Genomic DNA, 22,792 nt, shown 5'->3' on the forward strand with positions numbered 1-22,792 from the left:
CCATGATGCACCGGGCACCTGCAGAGGTCGATGATGATTGGTAAAAGGTCTGATTGCACTGAATGTCACAGTCCCTTTGTTGCCCTCAACTCCCAGCAGCCCATTTTTTCCCTCCCGTCACATTTAAGTCATGTGTATGGGATCATGGAGCAGCTGATAATTTGGGATTCTGTCAGTGTGTGTTTCTGAGAGTGATCGGCTCACAGCTGACGAGTATCCAACAAAACCAGTTACACAGGAGACTGACGAGTGGCAGTCATGGGTGTGATGGTGCATGATCTCAAGTTTTCAATCTGAGACCTCCTAAGGAGAAAGAAACCATAAAAAAGAAAAGGAAATTTCATGGGGGTAAAAGGTTTGGTCACCTGTCATACTTTTCAGCAGTGGGTCACAAGAGGGAGGCAAAGTGGAAAATGAAATTACCAAAGTGATGCCTGTTGCCCAGCCTGTTAATAGTCACTCTCTCCGTGATACTTCAAGCATTTTATTTTTTTTTAGTCCCAAGCAAATGTAAATATCACATATTCTCTTCCCCAAGTGACCTTTTAGACAAGTGATTATCTACTTAACAATCTCATATTGATAGTGTATGTTTTCTAGTCTTTCTTTTCCTTCTCTATTATAGAAATTTCCAAACATACGCAGTATCTCTTCCCCCCCACACTTATGCTGGAGCAATTTGAAGCCAATTCTAGGCATTATATTTCATCCAAAAATATTTCACTGCCCATAATCTTCTTAAGAGAGTATAGTGAATTTTTCAATTATTCCCTTTTCCCATTCTAGAATGGGATGCTGAGTCTCACTCTGTTATCCAGGCGGGAGTACAGTAGCACAATCTCAGCTCAGTGCAGCCTCAACCTTGGGCTGAAGCAATCCTCCCACCTCAGCCTCTTGAGTAGCTGGAACAATAGGTATGTGCTACCACACCTGGCTAATTTTTGTTTTTTAGTTTTTAAGAGACGAGGTTTCGCCACGTTGCCCAGGCTGGTCTTGAACTCCTGAGCTCATGTGATCTGCCCACCTCGGTCTCCCGAAGTGCTGGGATCACAGATGTGTGCCCTGCACCCAGCCAGGATGCTTTTTTACTTGGTTTTCTTTCTTATCCTGAACAGAAGTACCATCTTTTGCCAGTGTTTATGCCAGTATCAGAAATTTCCCTGTGAAGAATATAAATTCTCTTAAAATAACGACTGTCATTTTTATCTAAGGCTTATACATTAACAGGCACCATTCTGGGTTGCAAAAACCTTTCTGGAGCTGAGCAAACTGAGATTTCAGAAACTTGGCAGAGGTCACACTGCCAGTACACACTAGTCCCATAATGTTTCCAGAAAGAACTACATAGAATTCCATTATAACACAGATTGATGTTTTTGCCATCTACTTATATTAGGACTTATTGCGAAAGCTGTATTATGAGAGGCCATGTGCTATACATTATTTAAATATGTAGTATTTAATATTATTAGTAAATTAGTAATTACTAGTAGATCAATAAGTAGTATTAATTCAGTCTGGACCAAAATTAATTCTAGGTTTACTTTTAAACTATTAAGATAAATATAGGCCATTATTGTTAGAACAGATGAAATTAATGCAAGGACCAACTTTAAGCAGTCTACACAGATTTTGAGTACTTTTTGAGAAGGTTGCACTGCACTCTAATGCAACTGTAACTAGAAGAATAAAATGATAATAGAATCTTAGTTGATCTGGGCTAGGAGTCCAGTTTAGTTTATGATTGGCTCCACCTGTCTTTAAGGATGAGTGTTTCCCCATGAATTAGGCATTTGGAGTGTTCGCGCATCTTGAGCTCTTGGGATGAGAATGACTGGGTTTGACACAGGGTGCTTGTCTTGCAGGATGCACATGATGGGGAAGTCAACGCTGTGCAGTTCAGTCCAGGTTCCCGGTTACTGGCCACCGGAGGCATGGACCGCAGGGTTAAGCTTTGGGAAGTATTTGGAGGTGAGAGCCTGCTGCATGATCTCAGACTGAAAACTTGAGATGATGCACCCTTGCACTGCAGAAAGAAGCTGTGTTGCTGGCATCTGGTTGACCTTGCTTTCAGGCACTGTGAATTGTTCATTTTCTCAAAACATACATTTTATGTAAGGGATCATTTGACCAAAGCATCGTACATCTCAGTTATTCTTTACTTCCGAGTGGATGTTTGCTCTCATTTTCTAAGTAGTGATCAGAAAATACTGTTAAGTTATGGATATGTTTATGTTAGTAAGGTTTCTGTAATTTTTCTCAAGTATATACCAATCAGAGCATCTTGCAAAATAGTACCGTTTTTATGAGGAAAATAAGTATGATCATGGATTCTACATTTCAACTATACATTAAGCTGTGGTTGATGCATTTAATGACAATGGCAATAGCCTAGGGAAAAAATGACTGGAGTCATGTCTAAGCTTGAGAAAACAGAGGCGTATTACCTAGAAAAGATGTATTTAACAGTGTATCAGACAAGGGCCCTTAGATCAAGACTCAGTCTCTTTGGACTTTTAGGATGCTCAGAGATGGATGGCATTAAAACAGAAAATGGAAGTTAATGAAACCATCTCTTAGAAATCTGAAGCTGGGCATTTCCCAGTTTTGACATTTTCAAGATTCAGTTAAATATGCATGTATTTTTACTAAAGTAAGGCCAAAGAATAAGGCTTAAGGTTAATAGGAACCACTTTGTCAAGTGTCCGTAGTTGCAACACACACATTATCCCTGTCGAGCAATAAATAGCTCCAAAGTGATTTTGTCTGTTAATTCCCCTGATCATCACAACAGCCCTGTGTGGTTAGAATGGTAGAGATTGCGCCATTTCACAGATAAAGGGAATAAAACTCAGATACTACGTGATTTACATGGCTAGTGAATGATTTCTGTGGTGAGGGAGTGGTGGAACTAGGACTAATGCAGGTCAGAAGACCTGAAATTCCATGCTCTTACTGTAGCCTTCTCTAGCAACTGAAAAATCTTAGGGGTATTGCTTTTAAGGTTTATCAGAGCAGGAGCAACTTATTAGAATAGGTTATTAGTAAAGCACCCCTCCTATCTGCCCCGGCCTTTGATTTTCAGGAAAGGGACTCAGCAGTTAGAGCCCATTGAAGCATACTAAAATTTACTGTTTTGCCCAGAAACATTTAGCTTATGAATGATAATGGCTGAAGCAATTAGAAAACAATAATAAAAACAAATCATAAGAAATTTTCACTTCAAGCAAGAGGATTGCTTGAGGCCAGGAGTTCAAGACCAGCCTGGGCAACAAAGTGAGACCCTGCCTCTACAAAAAAAATATTAAAAAGTAGCTGGGTGCGTTGGCATGCACTTGCAGTCCCAGCTTCCTGGGAAGCTGAAGTGGGAAGATCAGTTGAGCCCAGGAGTGAGAGGCTGCTGTGAGCTCTGATCGCATCACTGCACTCCAGCATGGGCAGCAGAGCAAGACCCTGTGTCTTTTAAAAAAGGAAATTTTAGGGAATTTGATTTGCAAAATCAAAGTAAACAGTCTGTTTTGAGTATGCCATTGAGATTTAAATAAAAATAACACTAGAAATATTTTCGTTTTACTCCTTGGTCAGTAAAAACACCTATAAGAAAATTAGAGGTACCAACCTTTAATTCTAGTAACCTTTTTGCTGCTGAAAAGGAAACGAACATCAGTTGAAGTTAATACTGACATAATCTGTGCCAGCACATAATTTGTGTTAATAAAATGAAGTTTCTACCTAATCTACAGAAATAGCAGAATGTGTGGCAGCATTTCTTACAGTTTTGTGTAGGGCCTTTCTTCTACAAACAGCTGTTTCAGTCTACAAGATTTTTCGTCTTGGCAAATATTTATTTACTGAATCTTGGAAGAGGCCAAGTTCAAGAGACCTTTTCTGAAATAGTTTGGGGGTCCTGTTTTTTCATCCTTTTAGATTATCAGAAGAATCACACTTTCTACCCAGTGGGAACATCTGTTTTTGCTCATTCTCTCCAAAGCAGAAGTTCCACTGGGAATTATACAAATGCTGTTGACATAGCACCCCCCGCCCCCAACCCCGTACCTTGTAGATAATTAAGAGTTTTAATACGGTCTTTGTTCTTTTGAGATCAATCTCTCATATTGAATAGCATTAATTTTTTGGTCACTTCTTACATTTCGGCACTGTGTTAAGTGCCAAGCAAATAGACCAGTATTTTAAGCATAAGCCAAAGAGATATTTCTTAGAATTTGCTGTAATATTTTTATCTGTGAAGATTTCATCTAAAGGAAAATCTTAGCGAATATTAGCCTTTTTCAACCCTTTTGAAAATCTTAAGAAAGCTAGGATCCAGAAAAAGCCATTAAATATGCTGTATTTTGCAAGTGAGTTCAGAGGAGAGGTTCATCAACCAGGTTAACAGTCTGTGGCCTGAATGTACATGACAGCTTCAAACCAGTATTCGTGTCACCTTGATATCTGGCTCCAATCATTATTTTTACTACTTAGAAGTACTGAATAAGATAAAAATGTGTTGAAATGTTTTCTGTTCTGTGTTCCTCTTTTACAAATATGATTACAATTGTTCCTTAATTTCTAGCTTATCTGTGTGGATCATCCTTAAGTTACCCTTTTAAAAGGAATTTAATCAAATCATTGAGATTTTTGCTCTTCTCAGTTTGGGATTGCCCGTTACTGAAATTTCCGTGTGGGTGGCCAGGCTGTCTGGAAGCAGAGTAGATAAAGTGGACAGTGGCTCGGTTGGTGAGGGAGAGCTGTGTAGAGGGATGGGAGGTGCTGGCACTTAGTTCGCTTGCCAGGATCTTAGATTCATGGAGATAAAGTATGAGGGCAAATTCCAGAAACTCCAAACTAGCTTGACTGGTATTCTAATGAGTAGTCATTTAAATGTAACTAACACAATTTCTTTTCACACCTTAATGAAAATTACCACACCATGGATCCAGAAATTGACTGCCAGTTTCTACAAAAGTGGTAGTTAAGTTGGCACAAATGCTGATCAACCCAAAGATTTATGTATGTAAGTTTTTAAAATTTACTGAGAAATAATGGAACTGAATAAACCCAGTCTCTAGTCTGATTGACATGGTTTATAAATTCCTACACTTTGTTTTTCTAAAGAGAATGAATAACTACATTTCTTAAAGAACAGAACACACATCCAAGATGCTGGGGTCAGTGTCCACTTAGACTTGCATTCCTCTTAGAAACTAGCAGTATCTTTTATGTCTCATGTTCTGTTTGTCCTGCTATTTTGTTTGATTCTGTAAAGGTACAGGATAGCTATTGTTTTAGCAGTGTAATTGGCTTCCACTGTATTTCAGTGCCCTGTTTTAATGTATTTATTGGCTTTATTTAACTTCCCATCATCCTAATTTTTTCTTTTTATACAGAAAAATGTGAGTTCAAGGGTTCCCTATCTGGCAGTAATGCAGGAATTACAAGCATTGAATTTGATAGTGCTGTAAGTATTGAATAGCTATGATTTTAAAGGTTTTTAGAAATAATTTAAGACATTAGGTTCTTGAAATTATAACATAACTTACCCGATTTCTCTGCCATTCTCTGTATCTTAAGTCAAATCCATGTTAAAGAAAGATGGAAGTAGATTATAGGGTTAATTGCTGTATCAACTCTGATAAACCCTTGGGTTCTGCTTCATGCATTAGGCTTGTGATGTTACTCAGTACTCTGTATAATTTCACTTAATAGTTGTATTTTGAGTGTATAGATGCTGTACTCCAGGGGCCAGCGTGGTCTCTACCCTCCGAGATTCGCCATCTAAATGAGAGTGATGGGAAAGCATTAAACTGCAAAGCGTTGTGCTGAGTTATGGCTGAGATGTGTGTGGAGTAGAAAGGAAATACTGATGAGAGAGTAGCTCATTCTGGGGCAAGGGTTAGGGGCCATAGTAAGGCATTTAAAGCAGATCTAAAGATAATCAAAGGTCAGAGGCAAAAAGCCAGGGACGGATACCACAGGCAGAGGGAGCAGAGGAGGTTGGGCTGGGCGAGTGCAGGAGCTTGGGTGGAGGTGATGACTGGGTGAGGCCAAGGTAGCGTCCTCATCTACCAAGAGTCCTTATCTTGATTGTCATCTCTGGGGAGCCTTGTTCACATTCCTGGGTGGGCTGAGTGTCTATGTTCCCACCATCTTGTGCAAACCTATTCTATGGCACGGTGGTGGTCTATATCTGTTTCTTTTACTAAGCTGAGAGCTGACTACCTGAGGACAAGTGTCTGGGCGTTAATCATCTTTGTACCCCCAGCACCTGGCACAGTGCCTATTAGGTTCTAAATAACCGCTCCTTGAATTTAATTGGGGAATGATAAGGAAATAAGGTTGGAAAATGAGGGTATGTTGTATTGAAAGGTTTAGACTTCTGTAAAGCCATGTGGAGACTTGAGAGATTTTTAGAAATGGGTATGGTGCTAAATTGTGGTGTAACTGTGACAGTGTTGAAGACTGGCTTGGAGGAAGCAGGTCTGCAGTGGCCCGTGCGTTCAGTGCTTCTGCAGAGATGCAGAAGGCCCAGGTCGGGGCTGAGGAAATAGGGGAGAAAGGAGAGGACCAGGCTTGACACATTGAAGATGAACAGTTCTCAGAGTGAGAGTTGGGAGATTAGGCAAGGAGAGAGTCAAGGGTGCCTCTGAGGTTTCTGACTTGTTAATATTTGCTGCTAGTGAAGGTTGCCAAGGGAAAAGTGAGTAGGGAAGGCTGGGTTCCATTTTGAGCTTGAGGTGTCTGCAATATTCTGATGAAATTGAGCAAGCTCAGAAAAAAAAAGGTCTGAACTCGAAGGAGACTGGCGAGTTGAAGCACACTCACGACAGTAGCTGGTATTCAGGCTGGGTGTATCGGGCGAAGCATCTAAACCTTCTTGTACTTGATTATTGGGGAATTTATATCGTGTGAACTGAATTCCTCTGATTTGGCTAAAAATTGGTTTTCCTCTTCTTTATTCCCACAGGGATCTTACCTCTTAGCAGCTTCAAATGATTTTGCAAGCCGAATCTGGACTGTGGATGATTATCGATTACGGGTAAGACCCAGTTAAGAAAGTTAGTGCAATCTCCAAACTTCATGTGGTGTTATCAAGGCACAAACTGGCAGGTGCTTAATTAGGGGACTTTGTTTTCCCGAAAATCATGCTTGATTCACCCTGCCCTTCCTTTCCTCCTTGGGGAAATCTGTGTTTCCACTTTATACTCTTTGTCCAAGACTCAGTTTCAAAATATTTGCAATGGGACCCTCACATTTGCATGAAAACCTTGGAATACTCTTCATAAGGACTAGATACTTTGGTAGATAGCAATTTTGGCTTAATGGCACAGAACTTAGCAACAGCATGTGAATTGTGATTCCTGTGGGCTCTAAAACCTAATTACCTAAAGTGGGATATAGAAGTACAAATGGATGTATCATAGGGATAAGACAATTCTGAAACAAAAACTCCAAGCTGAGAAAGAGGGGACAGGTGTCAGAGCAGGGAGAAATGATTGGATGTTGAGGAAAGCTGCATTTGAACCAAAACTTGCCAAGAATTCTCTTGGCATCTGATAGAGAGACCAAAACTTGGTTGTATCATTTTTGATGGGGGCAGGGGGCGGAGGGTGAAGCATGTAACTTAATTTGCAGACATTTTTTTTCCCCATAAGCCTGAAGGAATCATCACATAAGCTTATTAAATACAAGCTATTGAAAGATATAATGGAGGATGAATTTGGCATTAGTAGGCATTTTACTAAAAAAAAAAAAAAATTTTTTTTTAAAAAAAAGTTAACACAAGCCGTTTGTGTGTGTCAACCCACACCAAAAACAGAGGAAGTAATGTTAAGATGAATTTTTTTTTTCTTTTTTTTTTTTTTGAGATGGAGTTTTGCTCTTGTGTGGGGTACAGTAGTGGATCTCAGCTCACTGCAACCTCCGCCTCCTGGGTTCAAGCAATTCTCCTGCCTCAGCCTCCTGAGTAGCTAGGATTACAGGCATGGCTAATTTTTATATTTTTAGTAGAGATGGGGTTTCACCATGTTGGCCAGGCTGGTCTCGAACTTCTGACCTCAAGGGATCTGCCCACCTCGGCCTCCCAAAGTGCTGGGATTACAGGCGTGAGCCACTGCGCCCAGCAAGATACATTTCTTTTTTTGTTTTTTGAAGGCAGAGTCTTGCTCTGTCATCCAGGCTAGAGTGCAATGGCGCAATCTTGGCTCACTGCAAACTCTGCCTCCTGGGTTCAAGCAATTCTCCTGCCTCAGCCTCCCGAGTAGCTGGGATTACAGGCGCCCGCCACCACGCCCAGCTAATTTTTGTATTTTTTTTTAGTAGAGATGGGGTTTTACCATCTTGGACAGGCTGGTCTTGAACTGACCTCATGATCCACCCACCTCGGCCTCCCAAAGTGCTGGGATTACAGGCGTGAGCCACCGTGCCCGGCCTAAATTTCTTTTTTCTTTTTTTTTTTTCTGAGATGGAGCCTGTTGCCCAGGCTGGAGTGCAATGACGTGATCTCGGCTCACTGCAACCTCTGCCTCCCAGGTTCAAGTGATCTCCTTCCTCAGCCTCCCAAGCAGCTGGGATTACATGCATCCTGCACCACGCCCGGCTAATTTTTGTTTCGTTTTTTTAATTTATTTATTATTTTGAGATGGAGTCTTGCTCTGTCGCCCAGGCTAGAGTGCAGTGGCATGATCTCGGTTCACTGCAAGCTCCACCTGCCAGGTTCACGCCAGTCTCCTGCCTCAGCCTCCTGAGTAGGTGGGACTACAGGCACGTGCCACCACACCTGGCTAATTTTTTTTGTATTTTTAAGTGGAGATGGGGTTTCACCATGTTAGCCAGGACGTTCTCGATCTCCTGACCTCGTGATCCACCTGCCTCAGCCTCCCAAAGTGTTGGGATTACAGGCGTGAGCCACTGCGCCTGGCCTAATTTTTGTATTTTTTAAGTAGAGACGGGGTTTCCCCATGTTGGCTAGGCTGGTCTCGAACTCCTGATCTCAAGTGATCCGTCTGCCTCGGCCTCCCAAAGTGCTGGGATTACAGGCATGCACCACCACGCCTGGCCCAGATGAATTTCTTAAATCTACAAGGGAGGTGGAGGAGCTGTAGTAGAATGGTATATTAGGTGGGTTTCTGGTGATTTTCTTGAGAGGGTTGTATAGATTATTAGTATTAGATGCTAGCCAATACCTCAGGGGTGGTCATTCTTAATTCACAATTTAAAGAAGATCCAGGTCCGAACATGCAAAATAACGAGCCCTGACGATGACAAGGACATGTTGTGAGAGCTGAGGAGCCTATGTTCTTGTCTTAATGACGGACTAGGGAAGTGCACTGCTAGAGAGCCTGCCATGGGGCACATCGATTCAGATGCTTGAATAGGGTCATTTGAAGCCCTGTAGTTCTGTACTGTACACATGGAAAAGATGGCCTAGCCAGTACTCATGGCTACGTTCTAATCCATCCTGTGGTATACTGTGATTTATCTATCCATTGATCTTTTATTCTAGACTGAGATACAGTAAAACTGACCAATTATTGAAGAGGGGCCTACAGCCTTTTTTTTATGATAGTCCCTTAGAGGAGAAGAGGAAGAAGTTGAGTCAACCAGTAGTGCAGGATATTTTTTAATTGGTATTAGAGGAGTCCTATACAGGTGGGCATCAGCCTTTGGGTCAGAAATAACAAGAAAGGGACCTAGAGCAGGGAGCTAGACTGACAGATGAAGGTCATAACATTGAGCTGGCACACAGGTCTCACTGGGGAAATGTTCTCAGTATGCTGGAGCAGGGCGCAGGCTGCTGGGCTGCTGCTTCTGATGATGCCGTGCTGGGGCAGGAGCCTCCTGTGCTGGACTAGTTGGCTTTTGAGTTTCTGGCCTGCTCATAACCTTGTCCTGTTACTTGGTAAATGTGTGAAGATTGGGAGGCCTGTTTCAGCAGATTCCCTGCACCCAGAGAACTCTCCTGAAAACCTTACCAGGTTCCAGAAAGTAAAATAGGCTCCTTATTCTAGGGAGTGCTGGCTTTTTTTTAGACCCCAGTTAACAGATGGTACTTAGGAGGACAGGAATCCATTCATCTATGTTGTGAAACTCACAGACATCCATGCCCTGTTCGGTGTCTCCTTTGCTCTTACGACAAGGGAATGGTGTTGGGAGAGACTGGCAAACAAGAAGCAGCTGGTTGAGTGCTTGCTTTAACATCCTTTTTGTAAATGCACCCTAGAAACAACCTGGCATTGAAAGGAGTCCTCTGTGATGCCTCCGTTAAAAATCTAAAGTCAGTACAAAACTGCCTGGCTGCTTGGTAAGATTTGACTTGAGAGAAACTTGCTTGAGAACCCCCCTGCCCACTTCTCTCGTGGTGTGGTGAAGTGGCCACAGTGAGGATTGGCTATGGCTGCTAGGTGATGGTTTCTGTTTGGAATGTTCCTCTCTGAGTTCTGCATTCTTCTGGAATCGGCTGTCTTTGGTTGGTGTTATGTTAGCTGCATGATTAAGTTGTTACCTGAATGAGCAATTTTGTGTTTAGAAATAGGGGTCGGCACTCGTTATCTGCCATGAGGCACAGAGATAGTCTGTGCAGAGCCCAGTGGAGCAGAGAAATCTTGAAGCCTCCCCACTTTGAGGCCCCGGCCTTGATGACATCTAAACCCGCTGCCCCGCTATTGTTAATCCCTGTTTAAAAGTAGAAGATGAAACCTAAAAGTGTTGTTAATCATAAAAATAAATTTCAGAAACACCTAACAGATATAAGAATTTTAAATCTGATCCATTTCAAAGGACTCTATAAATGATAGAGGTGAATGAATGCCTGTAGGAGGCCCAGCTCTATACCATTGGAAGCACCGAGACAGTGAGTCAGCTTCAGGCAGCTCCAGCTTATTCTCACTGAGAATAAGGTGAGCAGAAGCCCAAACATTTTTTTTTTTTTTTTTTTTTGAGACAGTGTCTCGCTCAGTCACCCAGGCTGGAGTGCAGTGGCGTGATCTCTGCTCGCTGCAAGCTCCGCCTCCTGGGTTCACACCATTCTCCTGCCTCAGCCTCCCGAGTAGCTGGGACTACAGGCGCCCGCCACCACGTCCAGCTAAGTTTTTGTATTTTTAGTAGAGACGAGGTTTCACCGTGTTAGCCAGGATGGTCTCGATCTCCTGACCTGGTGATCCGCCCACCTCGGCCTCCCAAAGTGCTGGGATTACAGGCATGAGCCACCGCGCCTGGCCAAGCCCAAACATTGTAAAGAGCAAGGTGACAATACGTACGAGGAGCCGAGAAACAAAACGTCCCTTTCCCTTATTCCATTAGTTCAGCAGTTTCATTCCTGGAAATAAGAGAAGAAAGCTGTGTGCTCATAGATGTTCACTGCAACAGCATCTGTGACAGACTCTTAAAGACAGGGAGGTGCAACAAGGAAGAGATTTGATCCCATTCATCTTGTTGAGTCCGTACTAAGATAGCACAAGGATGTTTCCTGTTCACAGATGTTACAGAGACCCAGGGTGTTCAAATCAGCGGAACCCCAAAGCCCATGAATTTTCAGCTATCACATGAAAAAATGCTTACACTATAAGCTTAAAAGAGTAATGGATAAATTTTTAGGAAGAGTATAATTGTGTAAAGATTAACATGTTCCTGTGAAGTATGTAAAAATGAATATACAGATGGTCCCCAACGTAGGGTATTTTCATCTTACAATGTGTTTGTCAAGACTGGCCCCATCATAAGTTGAGGATCATCTGTACTTGCCATATCCCACTTATGAACAATGTCTTTTTCTTCCCTGTGTTTGTGAAATGTGATTTTACTCTTAACATTAAGAAAGAAACAGATAGTGAATATAAATACAAATTTGAAATTTTGATAAAATAGTTATTAAGAATTTAATGTAAGGCCGGGCACAGTGGTTCATGCCTTTAATCTTAGCACTTTGGGAAGCCGAGGCAGGCGGATCACTTGAGGTCAGGAGTTCAAGACCAGCCTGGCCAACATGGTAAAACCCCGTCTCTACTAAAAATACAAAAATTAGCTGGATGTGGTGGCACACGCCTATAGTCCCAGCTACTCAGGAGGCTGAGGCAGGAGAATCACTTAAACCTGGGAGGCGGAGGTTGCAGTGAGCTGAGATCACGCCACTGCACTCCAGCTTGGGTGACAAGAGTGAAACTCCGTCTCAAAAAAGAAAAAAAGATAGAATTTAAGAAGTAGCCTACCCAAGTTTTGTCTCTGCCCATGATTTGTGCAGAGTGGATGTTTTATATTGAATGGAATCATTATTCATGGACTGTATCTAGTGTAGGCTTTGTTACTGGAGCTTTCTTGATCTTACGGAAGGATCAGTGGGAGGTTTTCACACAACCGCAGCACAGCCGGCACCCGACTGGCAGCAGTTGTAAGATGCTGTCCCAGTTTCAGAGGTTTGAATGTGGGATAAGGCAGTCTGAGAACTCATGCAAGCTTCCCTCATTGAAGAGGAGAGGGGAGTATATGTGGTCCGAAGTTTTCGTTTCTGTGCTAAAGTGGAGTTAACCCCACTGAAAATAGAGGAAGGATTGGTTTCAAAAATGTTAACACAAAAAAAATCTAACCCTGAACCATGAGGTCTCATCTTTGGGAGCCAAGGTTTGGAGTGCAGTGGCATGATCTGGGCTCCCTGCAGCCTCAACCTTCTGGGCTCAAGCAGTCCTCTCAGCTCAGCCTCCCCTGTAACAGCTGAGACTATAAGTACCCACCACACCCAGCTAATTCGAATTTTTTTGTAGAGATGAGGGTCTCACTATTTTCCCCAGGCTGGTCTCAAACTCCTGGGCTCAAGCAATCCTCCCACCTTGGCTTCCCAAAGTGCTAGGATTACCAGTGTGAGCCACTTTGCCCACCCTTGCATTTTCTAATTAGAAAGAAAACATCAGTGAATACCTTCTGAACCTCTGGTGTTTTACACATAGAAAAATGTTGATCGTGCACTGCATAGAGGTCAATGATGAATGGTAAAAGGTCTGAGTCCTCAGATCCCTTCCCGGCATCCCAGTTATCCCCAGCTGCCTCTCCTCCATCGCACTTCAGAAGTGCTGCGATGGGCAGAAGGGCAGCTGACACTCCGTGATGTCCCTCATTCTGTGTTCCTCCGTGAGCTCAGGGAAGACACTGGTTGGCATCCAACAGCTTAGTCACAAAGGGATTTGATTGTTGGGAGTGCTGATATCTGTGGCTATGATCTGCCTTGTTCAAGCTGAGACCTCTGATTGAAAATCCCCCAGGGGTTTTAATTGTTTACATAAGGAGTCCTGATGTTTCCTTTTGTAAATTATGCCTCTGGTGACCTTGTCTAGTCTGACTTTAAATATGGAACTGACTTTCAGCAGCATGGGGCAACATCGAGGCTTTAAAAATTCTTTAATTTGATATAATTCAGACATAGAAAAATTACAAAAACAGTACAGCAGGTATCTGTGGTAGAGCTGATTTCAAATTCAAGATTGAGGATGGGGAGCACGTGAAGCTTGGTGCTAGTGATGTTGAATTTTTGTTTTTAATGTTATTTTTAGTGGGAGTTTTATCCTTTTGGTCTTGATACCTCACCTTTGGCCAACACTCAAAGATAGGCTTCCTATGAGATACATGGCCCCTGGATAAGACTCAGTGAATGAAATTATTGCTTCTTATCCTGTTTGGGGTGTGTGTGTGTGTGTGTGTGTGTGTGTGTGTGTGTGTGTGTGACAGGATCTTGCTGTCACTCAGGTGGAGTACAATGGCACTATCATAGTTCACTGCAACCTCAACCTCCCAGGCGCAAGCAATCCTCTTGCCTCAGCTTCCCAAGTAGCTGGGACCCCAGGCGCATGCCACCACTCCCTGCAAATTTTTTAAAAAATTTTTTTGTAGAGATGGGGATTTCACTGTGTTGCCCAAGCTGTTCTTGAACTCCTGGGCTCAAGCAGTCCTCACACCTTGGCCTCCCAGTGTGCTGGGATTGCAGGCGTGAGTCACTGTGCCTGACCTGTTTCTTTTTCCTTTGCTGTCTTATCGCTTTGAGTGTTCGTGGCCGGATCTCAGGGTGGTCTGACACTCTGACTCTGGAGGTAAGAATGCTGTGGATACTTTGCCAGCATAGGCAGGGCCTGGCGCCCTGAGGCTCACCCTGGCTGTGTTCTCTCTCCTAGCACACACTCACGGGACACAGTGGGAAAGTGCTGTCTGCTAAGTTCCTGCTGGACAATGCGCGGATTGTCTCAGGAAGTCACGACCGGACTCTCAAACTCTGGGATCTACGCAGCAAAGTCTGTGAGGAAATTCAGTCTCTCTGTCTGTGTATATGCTTAGATGTTAGCGTGGAGGTGTGTGTTTGCACGTCAGAGCCTGCGTTTATGTAATATAGTTTGAATTTCAGATCTGGCTTCATGTTTAGAGGGGCACTGAGGATAGTGATAGTTTTTCTTGTTTAAAGCTTCATTTAAGTGAGTAACTCTGACAAGTCAGTGGTTAGAGGGTGGCAGCATTATGTAAACAGCCACGTTGGTGCCTCTGCTTGATTAATGATGTTTGCATTTCTTTCAGGCATAAAGACAGTGTTTGCAGGATCCAGTTGCAATGATATTGTCTGCACAGAGCAATGTGTAATGAGTGGACATTTTGACAAGAAAATTCGTTTCTGGGACATTCGGTATGATACCCAAGCTCCTGACTGGAGGCACATAAGAGTCTCCACAGTGATGGTTCTGTACATGGGTTGTGCTTTTAAGATCTCAGGACATGGCAGAAATGAGTTTCAGTACACGTATAGTGTTAGCTTATTAACACTTGGCTGTTCTTTCCCATGAAGTAGACTGTGGAGCTTAGCAATCATTTATTGAGCATGCAGTGAGTGCTAGGCCCTTCACCAGCTGGCAGGTAAGAAAAGGCAAACAGGATACTCTTTCTACCTTTAGGTAATTTAAACTGTAGTAGGGAAGGCAGACGCAAAAGTCAGTGACTAATGTGTTGAAGTGGAGGCAGCTACCTTTGTTCCAGTGTGTTAAAGAATGCCTCTCCAGATTTCTCCGGAGACGTGAGTAGGATTCACACGGCAGGAAAGCCACTCAAACTTTTGAGTGTGTGTCTGGTGGCTGATACATGGCAAGTGAGCAGGAAACAGGGCAGAAGCCAGTGAGGGGGCTACGAGGGGTTGAAATCAGGTTGCCACAGGCTTGATAAGCCATTTTCAAATCACTCGATCTTGTAAGTCGTTGGGTGTTTAGCAAGGAAATGGTTGCTTTGCAGGAGTCTAGTAGACGACTTTGGTGGCATTTTGAGAGGGCATATTAGGGAACAGGAAACCAATAGAGTTGATAAGGACCTAAGTTCAAGTCAGTAGAGGAACATGTGGAGGAGGGAATCTATTTGAAGGAGAATTTGGACAGGGCTTATTGACAGGTTGGAGGAAGGGGAAGACAGGATGGAGAGTAAATGAGGACAGCCTCCCAGCAGGGTTGTAGAGAGGGCGGGGGTACAGGGCCTGTGGTGATAGATGATGCTTTGAAACACAGCATGGCACCAGAAAGTCCTGACAGTGCTCATGGTTCCTGGACACCACTTCACATTTTATTCATAATCTTTAGTTTGCTTTTAAAACCTGAAATTGGAACTTGAAAGATGGAATTTGAGAGTTAAGTTGGATGTTCGAAGTCTCTTAGTCCATCCCATAATTTGACAGGTGAAGACCCTGAGTCCCAAGGAAGTGGAGTAGCTTGCTTCAAGCTGCATATTTAGCAACAATAAGATAAATTCTTGCTTAGTTAAGGTGGGAGGTAGAAAAAGGTTTCATTGAAAGCCTACAACAAAATCATCACAGAACAGGTCAGCACCCCCTTTGGCTATGAATGTCACCAACAGGGCCCTGCCCAGGGTGGCTGTTAGCCAACCTGGACATGGGCCGCAGCACAGAGAAGAAGAGGGAGGTGCATAGGGCCGTGGCTCTGCCCTGGCTTTCCTGACCCCATATCTGGAGGTGGAGGGCCACAGAGCCACAGTGAATAGGGCAGAAAACCTGCAAGAGGCTAGAGTTACACTTACAAGGCAGCCCAGGCCCACTAATGCAGGTTTCTTTGCCAACTTTATCCAAAAGTTGAAATCACATCACTGAAAATAATACGAATTGGGTGGTAGCCCTAGTTAGCTCATGCTGATCAGAAACTGATGGGCGATTGTTGTCATTCCAAAAATGGATGAGGAAATTCTTACCAACTTCAGAGTTCTAGTCTGGGAACGACTGTCTTAGGGTCTGTTGATGGGAAAGTAAGAAAAGCAGTCACAGGTTATTAGAAGACTGGGAACACATTGACTGCGCTGGCAGAGCGTTGCATGCTAGTTGAATTGCAGTGCCTTTTTTTTCCTCCACGGCATGATGTGAAGTAGTTCTGGCCTACGTTACATTTCTCAGATCTGTTCTCCCTCTTAGATCAGAGAGCATAGTTCGAGAGATGGAGCTGTTGGGAAAGATTACTGCCCTGGACTTAAACCCAGAAAGGACTGAGCTCCTGAGCTGCTCCCGTGATGACTTGCTAAAAGTTATTGATCTCCGAACAAATGCTATCAAGCAGACATTCAGGTAACTGAAGATGTGTTGGTTGCATGAAGACCAGAGGCCCAGCCCTGCTCTCTTACGTGCTGCGTGGCCTGAGCTCCCTCAGTGACAGTGCCCTGTTGTTTGTTTCAGTGCACCTGGGTTCAAGTGCGGCTCTGACTGGACCAGAGTTGTCTTCAGGTTAGTAGTGACCCACCCTCCGCCAATTTGGTTCATCACAAAGAGTCCTGCATGGGCATTTTCCCACTGGGGATATAGAGCTAAATTTTGTTCAGTGCCCAACCTATGTTTCCAGGAGTGTGCCTGTAAGTTCATAATTGCAGGCCACCATTATTGTCTCTTCCTTTCCAGTGTTCCTTTTGTGATTACATGAACCTAACGTGTTGTACCAAAAAATAACAGTTGGCTGGTTGCTTTGTTGTGGGTGAGCCCATTAGGTTCACTTCTCATCACTCATTCACGCAAGAGCTGTTGGAGAGCCTTTAGAAAAGGGCAGGAGTGGCTGTGGGCCTGGGGCGGGACTGAAAAGGCTTTTTGGAGAAGGGTGTGCAGGTGGTCTGCAGTTTTCTGCCCCTTGTTCCCTTCTTCCATGTATCCTGCTTCTTCCAAATACCTTTCCAGGCTCAGTTGCTAAGATGTTTCTTTTCTTTCCTCCTCTCTTTGACGCATGTAACAAGGCAGTCCATGGGCTGAAACCCTTAGCTATGTGGAGGTTGGCTTTGATCTCCCTATATGTTGTTTTGTTGAAGTCTGTAGATGGTTAAGGACTTGGAGCCCCAAGAAGTAATGTGATGCCACTCTTCATTAGCCGAACGGGGCTGAAATACTGGGGAAAAGCAGATTTGGCTGGAAGGGCCATGACTAGCACACATTCTGAGGTCTGGGTACACAGGAGTGGTCATCAGTGAAGAACAAACATTCCTTCTTGGGAAAAAGGCCACAGAGATGCTGAATTGGGGGTGGGGAATTGACAACCTTTCTTTTCTTACTGTCTTCTGTAGCCCTGATGGCAGTTACGTGGCGGCAGGCTCTGCTGAGGGCTCTCTGTATATCTGGAGTGTGCTCACAGGGAAAGTGGAAAAGGTTCTTTCAAAGCAGCACAGGTAAGATGAACCCTGTCTCAGCCCCCCGTTGTGTTGTGAGCAAGGCCTTTGACTTCATCTCAGGGGTCATCCGGTTTAGACCTCAGTCGGCGCTGTGAGGGCACTGTCCGCCCACCTGCTCGGCTGGCTGAGCTAGGTCAGTGGAGAGAAGCTGGGGCCACTCACACAGCACAGCAGGCCACAGTCTACAGAGTACGCCAGGTAGAGCGGTTAGAGTGGCAGCCGCTGGAGAAAGGGTTATAGAAACACATCCCTGACTCTTTGGTTATGTCCCACGTCCTCTGTGTCTCCTTCCCCTTCCCTACTCTCCTTCTTTTCTGCCTCCCTGTCTCCCTTGGAAGTCCCTGTTGTCAGTGCATTTCAGTGCATTGACGTGTCCTAAACACTGATCTCCACACGCCTTCTTTTATCTTCCACCTGATAGGCAGGCCCCAGACCCCCTTTTTTCCTAGCTTTGTTCTGCCCACACAAGCCCACCTGCTAGTTGGAACCCAGATACCATTTTCCTTCAGAACCTCTCTCCCTGTCCTTGGGCAGCAGCAACTGCTCCCAGACCTAACCAGTGCTGACCACCACTGCCCGACTCTTCAGAGGCATGTGTACTGTCTTTCCAGCTCACTCAGAGCTCCTCTCTTAGGGAGGGTGTGATAAGGCCTGACTGCCAGAGGGGCCAAACTCCCTTCATCCCAGCATGACTTAATTAAGTACACCACTGGATTTTTTCCGAGGTCTTTTGCATGTTAGTGAGCTCCTGCCTTGTCGCGGGCACAGTGCCAGAGAGTAAAATGGAAGTTGGAAAAATTAGGACTCCCTGAATGCACAAGCTTCTGGTGTTTGGTTTACCAAGATCTCATCCCAAATGTTCTGAAACTTGGTGCTTTTCTGATCTCTCCTTTGAAGCTCATCCATCAATGCGGTGGCGTGGTCGCCCTCTGGCTCGCATGTTGTCAGTGTGGACAAAGGATGCAAAGCTGTGCTGTGGGCACAGTACTGACGGGGCTGTCAGGGCTGGGAGGACCCCAGTGCCCTCCTCAGAAGAAGCACATGGGCTCCTGCAGCCCTGTCCTGGCAGGTGATGTGCTGGGTATAGCATGGACCTCCCAGAGAAGCTCAAGCTATGTGGCACTGTAGCTTTGCCATGAATGGGATTTCTGAAGATTTGACTGAGGTCTCTCTTGGCCTGGAAGAATAACACTGAAAAAACCTGACGCTGCGGTCACTTAGCAGAGGCTCAGGTTCTTGCCTTGGGAAACACTACTAGCTCTGACCTTCCATACCTCACTTGGGGGAGCACAGGGCCCCGCTGGGCCTCCTCACCAACGGCAGTGCCAAAAACAGCCCCCACATCAAGGTGGTGTTCTCTGTGCTTTCTCTCGTCCTTCCAAAGTCGGTTCTGGCCTAACGCATGTCCCAACACCTTGGGTTCATTTGCCCGGTGAACTCACTTTAAGCATTGGATTAACGGAAACTCCCGAACTACAGACCCCTCCCTGGTGGGTTGCATGAATGTGTCTCATTACTGCTGAAATGTCCTCACATCTCTTCCACTGTTTTTCAGAGCTTTCTGGCTCTCTTTCCCCCACAAAATTCGACATATTTAAAAATCTCCGTGTGGCTTTAAAAAATGGTTTTTTGTTTTTTTGAGGTGGGAGAGGATGTGTGAAAATCTTTTCCAGGGAAATGGGTTCGCTGCAGAGGTAAGGATGTGTTCCTGTATCGATCTGCAGACACCCAGAAGGTGGGTGCACACTGCATGCTTGGGGGTGCCAAGGGATTCGAGACGTCCAACCTACTTGTCTGAAGGTGGTGATTCTGGCCATGGCCCCTCTGCCAAGCCTGTGTGCGATGCCCTTGGTGCTTTAGTGCAAGAAGCCTAGGCTCAGAAGCACAGCAGTGCCATCTTTCCGTTTCAGGGGTTGTGATGAAGGCCAAGGAAAAACATTTATCTTTACTATTTTACCTACGTATAAAGTTTTAGTTCATGGGGTGTGTGAAACACCCTTTTTATCACTTTTAAATTTGCACTTTATTTTTTTTCTTCCATGCTTGTTCTCTGGACATTTGGGGATGTGAGTGTTAGAGCTGGTGAGAGAGGAGTCAGGCGGCCTTCCCACCGATGGTCCTGGCCTCCACCTGCCCTCTCTTCCCTGCCTGATCACCGCTTTCCAATTTGCCCTTCAGAGAACTTAAGTCAAGGAGAGTTGAAATTCACAGGCCAGGGCACATCTTTTATTTATTTCATTATGTTGGCCAACAGAACTTGATTGTAAATAATAATAAAGAAATCTGTTATATACTTTTCAAACTCCATGCCTCTTGGTGATTATTTTATTCTCCCTTATCCTTAGAAAGGGGAAAGAAAGTGATTTCTTTGTTTACCTGGTAGTTATTTGTAAACAACGGCTAGTACTTTTTAACGGTCTTTTTTCATTCATCATGTAAGCTCCATTCCACAAAGTATCTCTCTCTGTAAACACCAGTGTTCCAGTTTCATGTCGCGCAAATCTTAACGGACACTGGAAAGATGTTTCTTCAGAACGTTACCAGCTGCAGTAGAAGAGCCCAGCACGGACTGCTCTTCAGCCCTCCACACGGAGCCTCTCTCCAGTGAACCCCCGCAGCGGAAAGGCATTCACTTGTGGTGGCTCAGATTCCTGACACACAGCCTGAGCTGTAGCAAATGATGACCACCCTTGTCAGGAAACTCAGCCAGTCGTCCACTTAGCCTAGCACCTGGAGTCAAGCTGCCATCAGAGTCTGAAGTCTGAGGCAGCCAATGCTTGCACAAATTTGGATGAAAGCGAGATGTGTTGGCTCACACCTGTAATCCCAACACTTTGGGAGGCTGAGGCAGAAGGATCACTGGAGGCCAGGAGTTGGAGGCTACGGTGAGTTATGATTGCACTCCAGCCTGGGTGATAGAGTAAGACCCTGTCTCAAAAAAAAAAAAGTTGGACGAGCCCTTTGCAATCACCTTCAAAAAGGTGATTCTCCAAATAGTCCCCAAATAAGTGTTCGAGTAGTCTCAGATCATCCAGTTTTTGCATTTGGAGGGAAGCATGGCTGTTCTCTGTGCTCAGCCTGAGCTCCATTCCAGTCCCTTAACTGCCAATGCTGAGCTAAAGGTAAGGGGGTCTCACAGCACCGGGGAATGTGACTTCCGTTTAACTCCCTGCCTAGCGCATGGACTAGGGCCTTTCCAGCTGCTAGTTTTGTTGGTCAGAGCAGGAGGCATGCATAGGTGTATGTATGTGTGTATGTATGTATGTATGTATTTGAGACAGGGTCTTGCTCTGCTGCCCAGGCTGGAGTACAGTGGTGTGATCACTGCTCACTGCAGCCTCGACCTCCCAGGCCCAAGTGATCTACTCCCTAAACCCGAGTACACCACCATGCCTGGTTAATTTTATTTTTAATAGAGATGGGGTCTCAATATGTTACAGGCTGGTCTCCAACGGCAGTACCAAAAGCAGTCCTCCTGCCTCAGCCTCTCAAAGTGCCAGGAGTACAGGAGTGGAGCCACTTTTGTTTGGCCCTATTTTTTTTATTTATTTTTATTTTTTGAGACAAGGTCTCTGTCACCCAGGCTGGAGTGGAGTGGCGCAATCTTGGCTCACTGCAGCTTCCGCCTCCCAGGCACAAGTGATCCCCCCACCTCTGTCTCCCGAGTAGCTGGGACAATAGGTTCGTGCCACCACACCCAGCTAATTTTTTATATTTTGTAGAGACGGTTTCACCATGTTGCCCAAAGCCTTATTGTTCAAGCACATACTGTTCATATGCTGCCTCTTATCATAGATGTCCCAAAGCCCCACCTGCTTTCACAGCATGGCACAGGACGTTTTGTGTGGACACGGGTGAATGGATGAAGAAGGTGCTCTTAGGCTCCAGGAGCAAGTTGGCTGGGAAGTCCCAGGTTGCAGAGTGTACCAAATCCTGCAGAACTACCTGAGTGTCTGTAGCAGAACAGCAATTTTAATTGATTAGACCTTTTTCTTTTTCTTTTTTTTTTTTTTTGAGGCAGGGTCTCATTCCGGTTGCCCAAGTCCAGTGCAGTGACAGAATCTCAGTTCACTGCCACTTTGACCTGGGCTCAGGTGATCCTCCCGCCTCAGCCTCCCGAGTAGCTGGGACTGCAGCCACGTGCCACTACGCTCGGCACATTTCTTTGTATTTTTAGTAGAGATGGGGTTTTGCCATATTGGCCAGGGTTGTCTCGAACTCTGGACTCAATCCACCCACCTGCCTTCTCAAAGTGCTGGGATCATAGGCGTGAGCCGCTGCACCTGGCCTGATTAGATGTTGTAAAATGTGGACTTTTCACTCATACCTGTTTCCAGCACCAGGAGACAAGAATGACAGTGATAATACTGGCTTGTACCAAGTCTGGTTACTTTGATACAGAAACCACAAGCATTTTTGTTTTTATAAGATGGCTTGGGTAGTAATAAAATAAGTCTGTGGCTCTCAAATTCTGTCATGTGGATTGTTCCCCATTTCGCAAATGGGGAAATGTTTAACAGCTCAGCAAGAAGTTATCCTCGTCCTAGAGTCCTGGGCCCCTCTGCTTCAGCACTGCCTGCCACACCAGGCCCACAGGGACAGGCGTGACACTAAGGTGTGCCTTCAAAAGTGAATGGGCTGTACTCCTCCGCATGGCTTTTTCTCTCGTGTCCTGCTTTCATAAGTCCTGCTTACGTTAGAAATTCCTATTTTTCATCTAAAAAACTTTGGAAATCCCGGCACTTTGGGAGGCTGAGGCAGGCGGATCACGAGGTCAGGAGATTGAGACCATCCTGGCTAACACGGTGAAACCCCATCTCTACTAAAAATACAAACAATTAGCTGGGCATGGTGTGTGCCTGTAGTCCCAGCTAGTCAGGAGGTTGAGGCAGGAGAATCACTTGAACCTGGGAGGTGGAGGTTGCAGTGAGCCGAGATCGCGCCATTGCAGTCCGGCCTGGGCGACAGAGCAACACTCTGTCTCAAAAACAAAAACAAAAACAAAAAAACCTTTGGCAATCTTGAGTAAAATGAGGTATGCCTGTATCTGCATAGATTCTGTAAAAGTGCGTGAGGTATGTGATGCCTGCCAGTGAAAGATAGGACTAATCACAAAATGATTCTTAGCTGCCTCACT

At 44.8% G+C, this 22,792-nt stretch overlaps 1 protein-coding gene and 2 non-coding genes across 9 annotated transcripts in view; all 3 read left to right on the forward strand.

Annotated features, from left to right (window-relative positions):
* ATG16L1 (autophagy related 16 like 1) overlaps window positions 1–19,957 on the forward strand; it is a 44,022-nt gene extending 24,065 nt beyond the window's left edge. For all 7 annotated transcript variants that reach the window (XM_001150056.6, XM_001150112.6, XM_009444577.5 and 4 more), the window contains 9 exons: window positions 1,866–1,971; window positions 5,388–5,458; window positions 6,965–7,036; window positions 14,151–14,271; window positions 14,545–14,650; window positions 16,424–16,573; window positions 16,682–16,729; window positions 17,551–17,652; window positions 18,553–19,957. In XM_001150056.6, the coding sequence (XP_001150056.1) occupies window positions 1,866–1,971; window positions 5,388–5,458; window positions 6,965–7,036; window positions 14,151–14,271; window positions 14,545–14,650; window positions 16,424–16,573; window positions 16,682–16,729; window positions 17,551–17,652; window positions 18,553–18,646 (870 nt within the window). In that variant the 3' untranslated portion in view covers window positions 18,647–19,957. The remainder of the gene's footprint in view (window positions 1–1,865; window positions 1,972–5,387; window positions 5,459–6,964; window positions 7,037–14,150; window positions 14,272–14,544; window positions 14,651–16,423; window positions 16,574–16,681; window positions 16,730–17,550; window positions 17,653–18,552) is intronic.
* Window positions 26–301, forward strand: LOC112208495 (small Cajal body-specific RNA 6). The gene has a single exon (XR_002942973.1). It is a non-coding gene; the product is annotated as a small Cajal body-specific RNA 6 (non-coding RNA).
* Window positions 12,963–13,227, forward strand: LOC112208494 (small Cajal body-specific RNA 6). The gene has a single exon (XR_002942972.1). It is a non-coding gene; the product is annotated as a small Cajal body-specific RNA 6 (non-coding RNA).
* Window positions 19,958–22,792: the final 2,835 nt, after the last annotated feature.

The sequence above is a fragment of the Pan troglodytes genome, chromosome 13, assembly GCF_028858775.2.
Source record: "Pan troglodytes isolate AG18354 chromosome 13, NHGRI_mPanTro3-v2.0_pri, whole genome shotgun sequence".
Lineage (NCBI taxonomy): Eukaryota > Metazoa > Chordata > Mammalia > Primates > Hominidae > Pan > Pan troglodytes.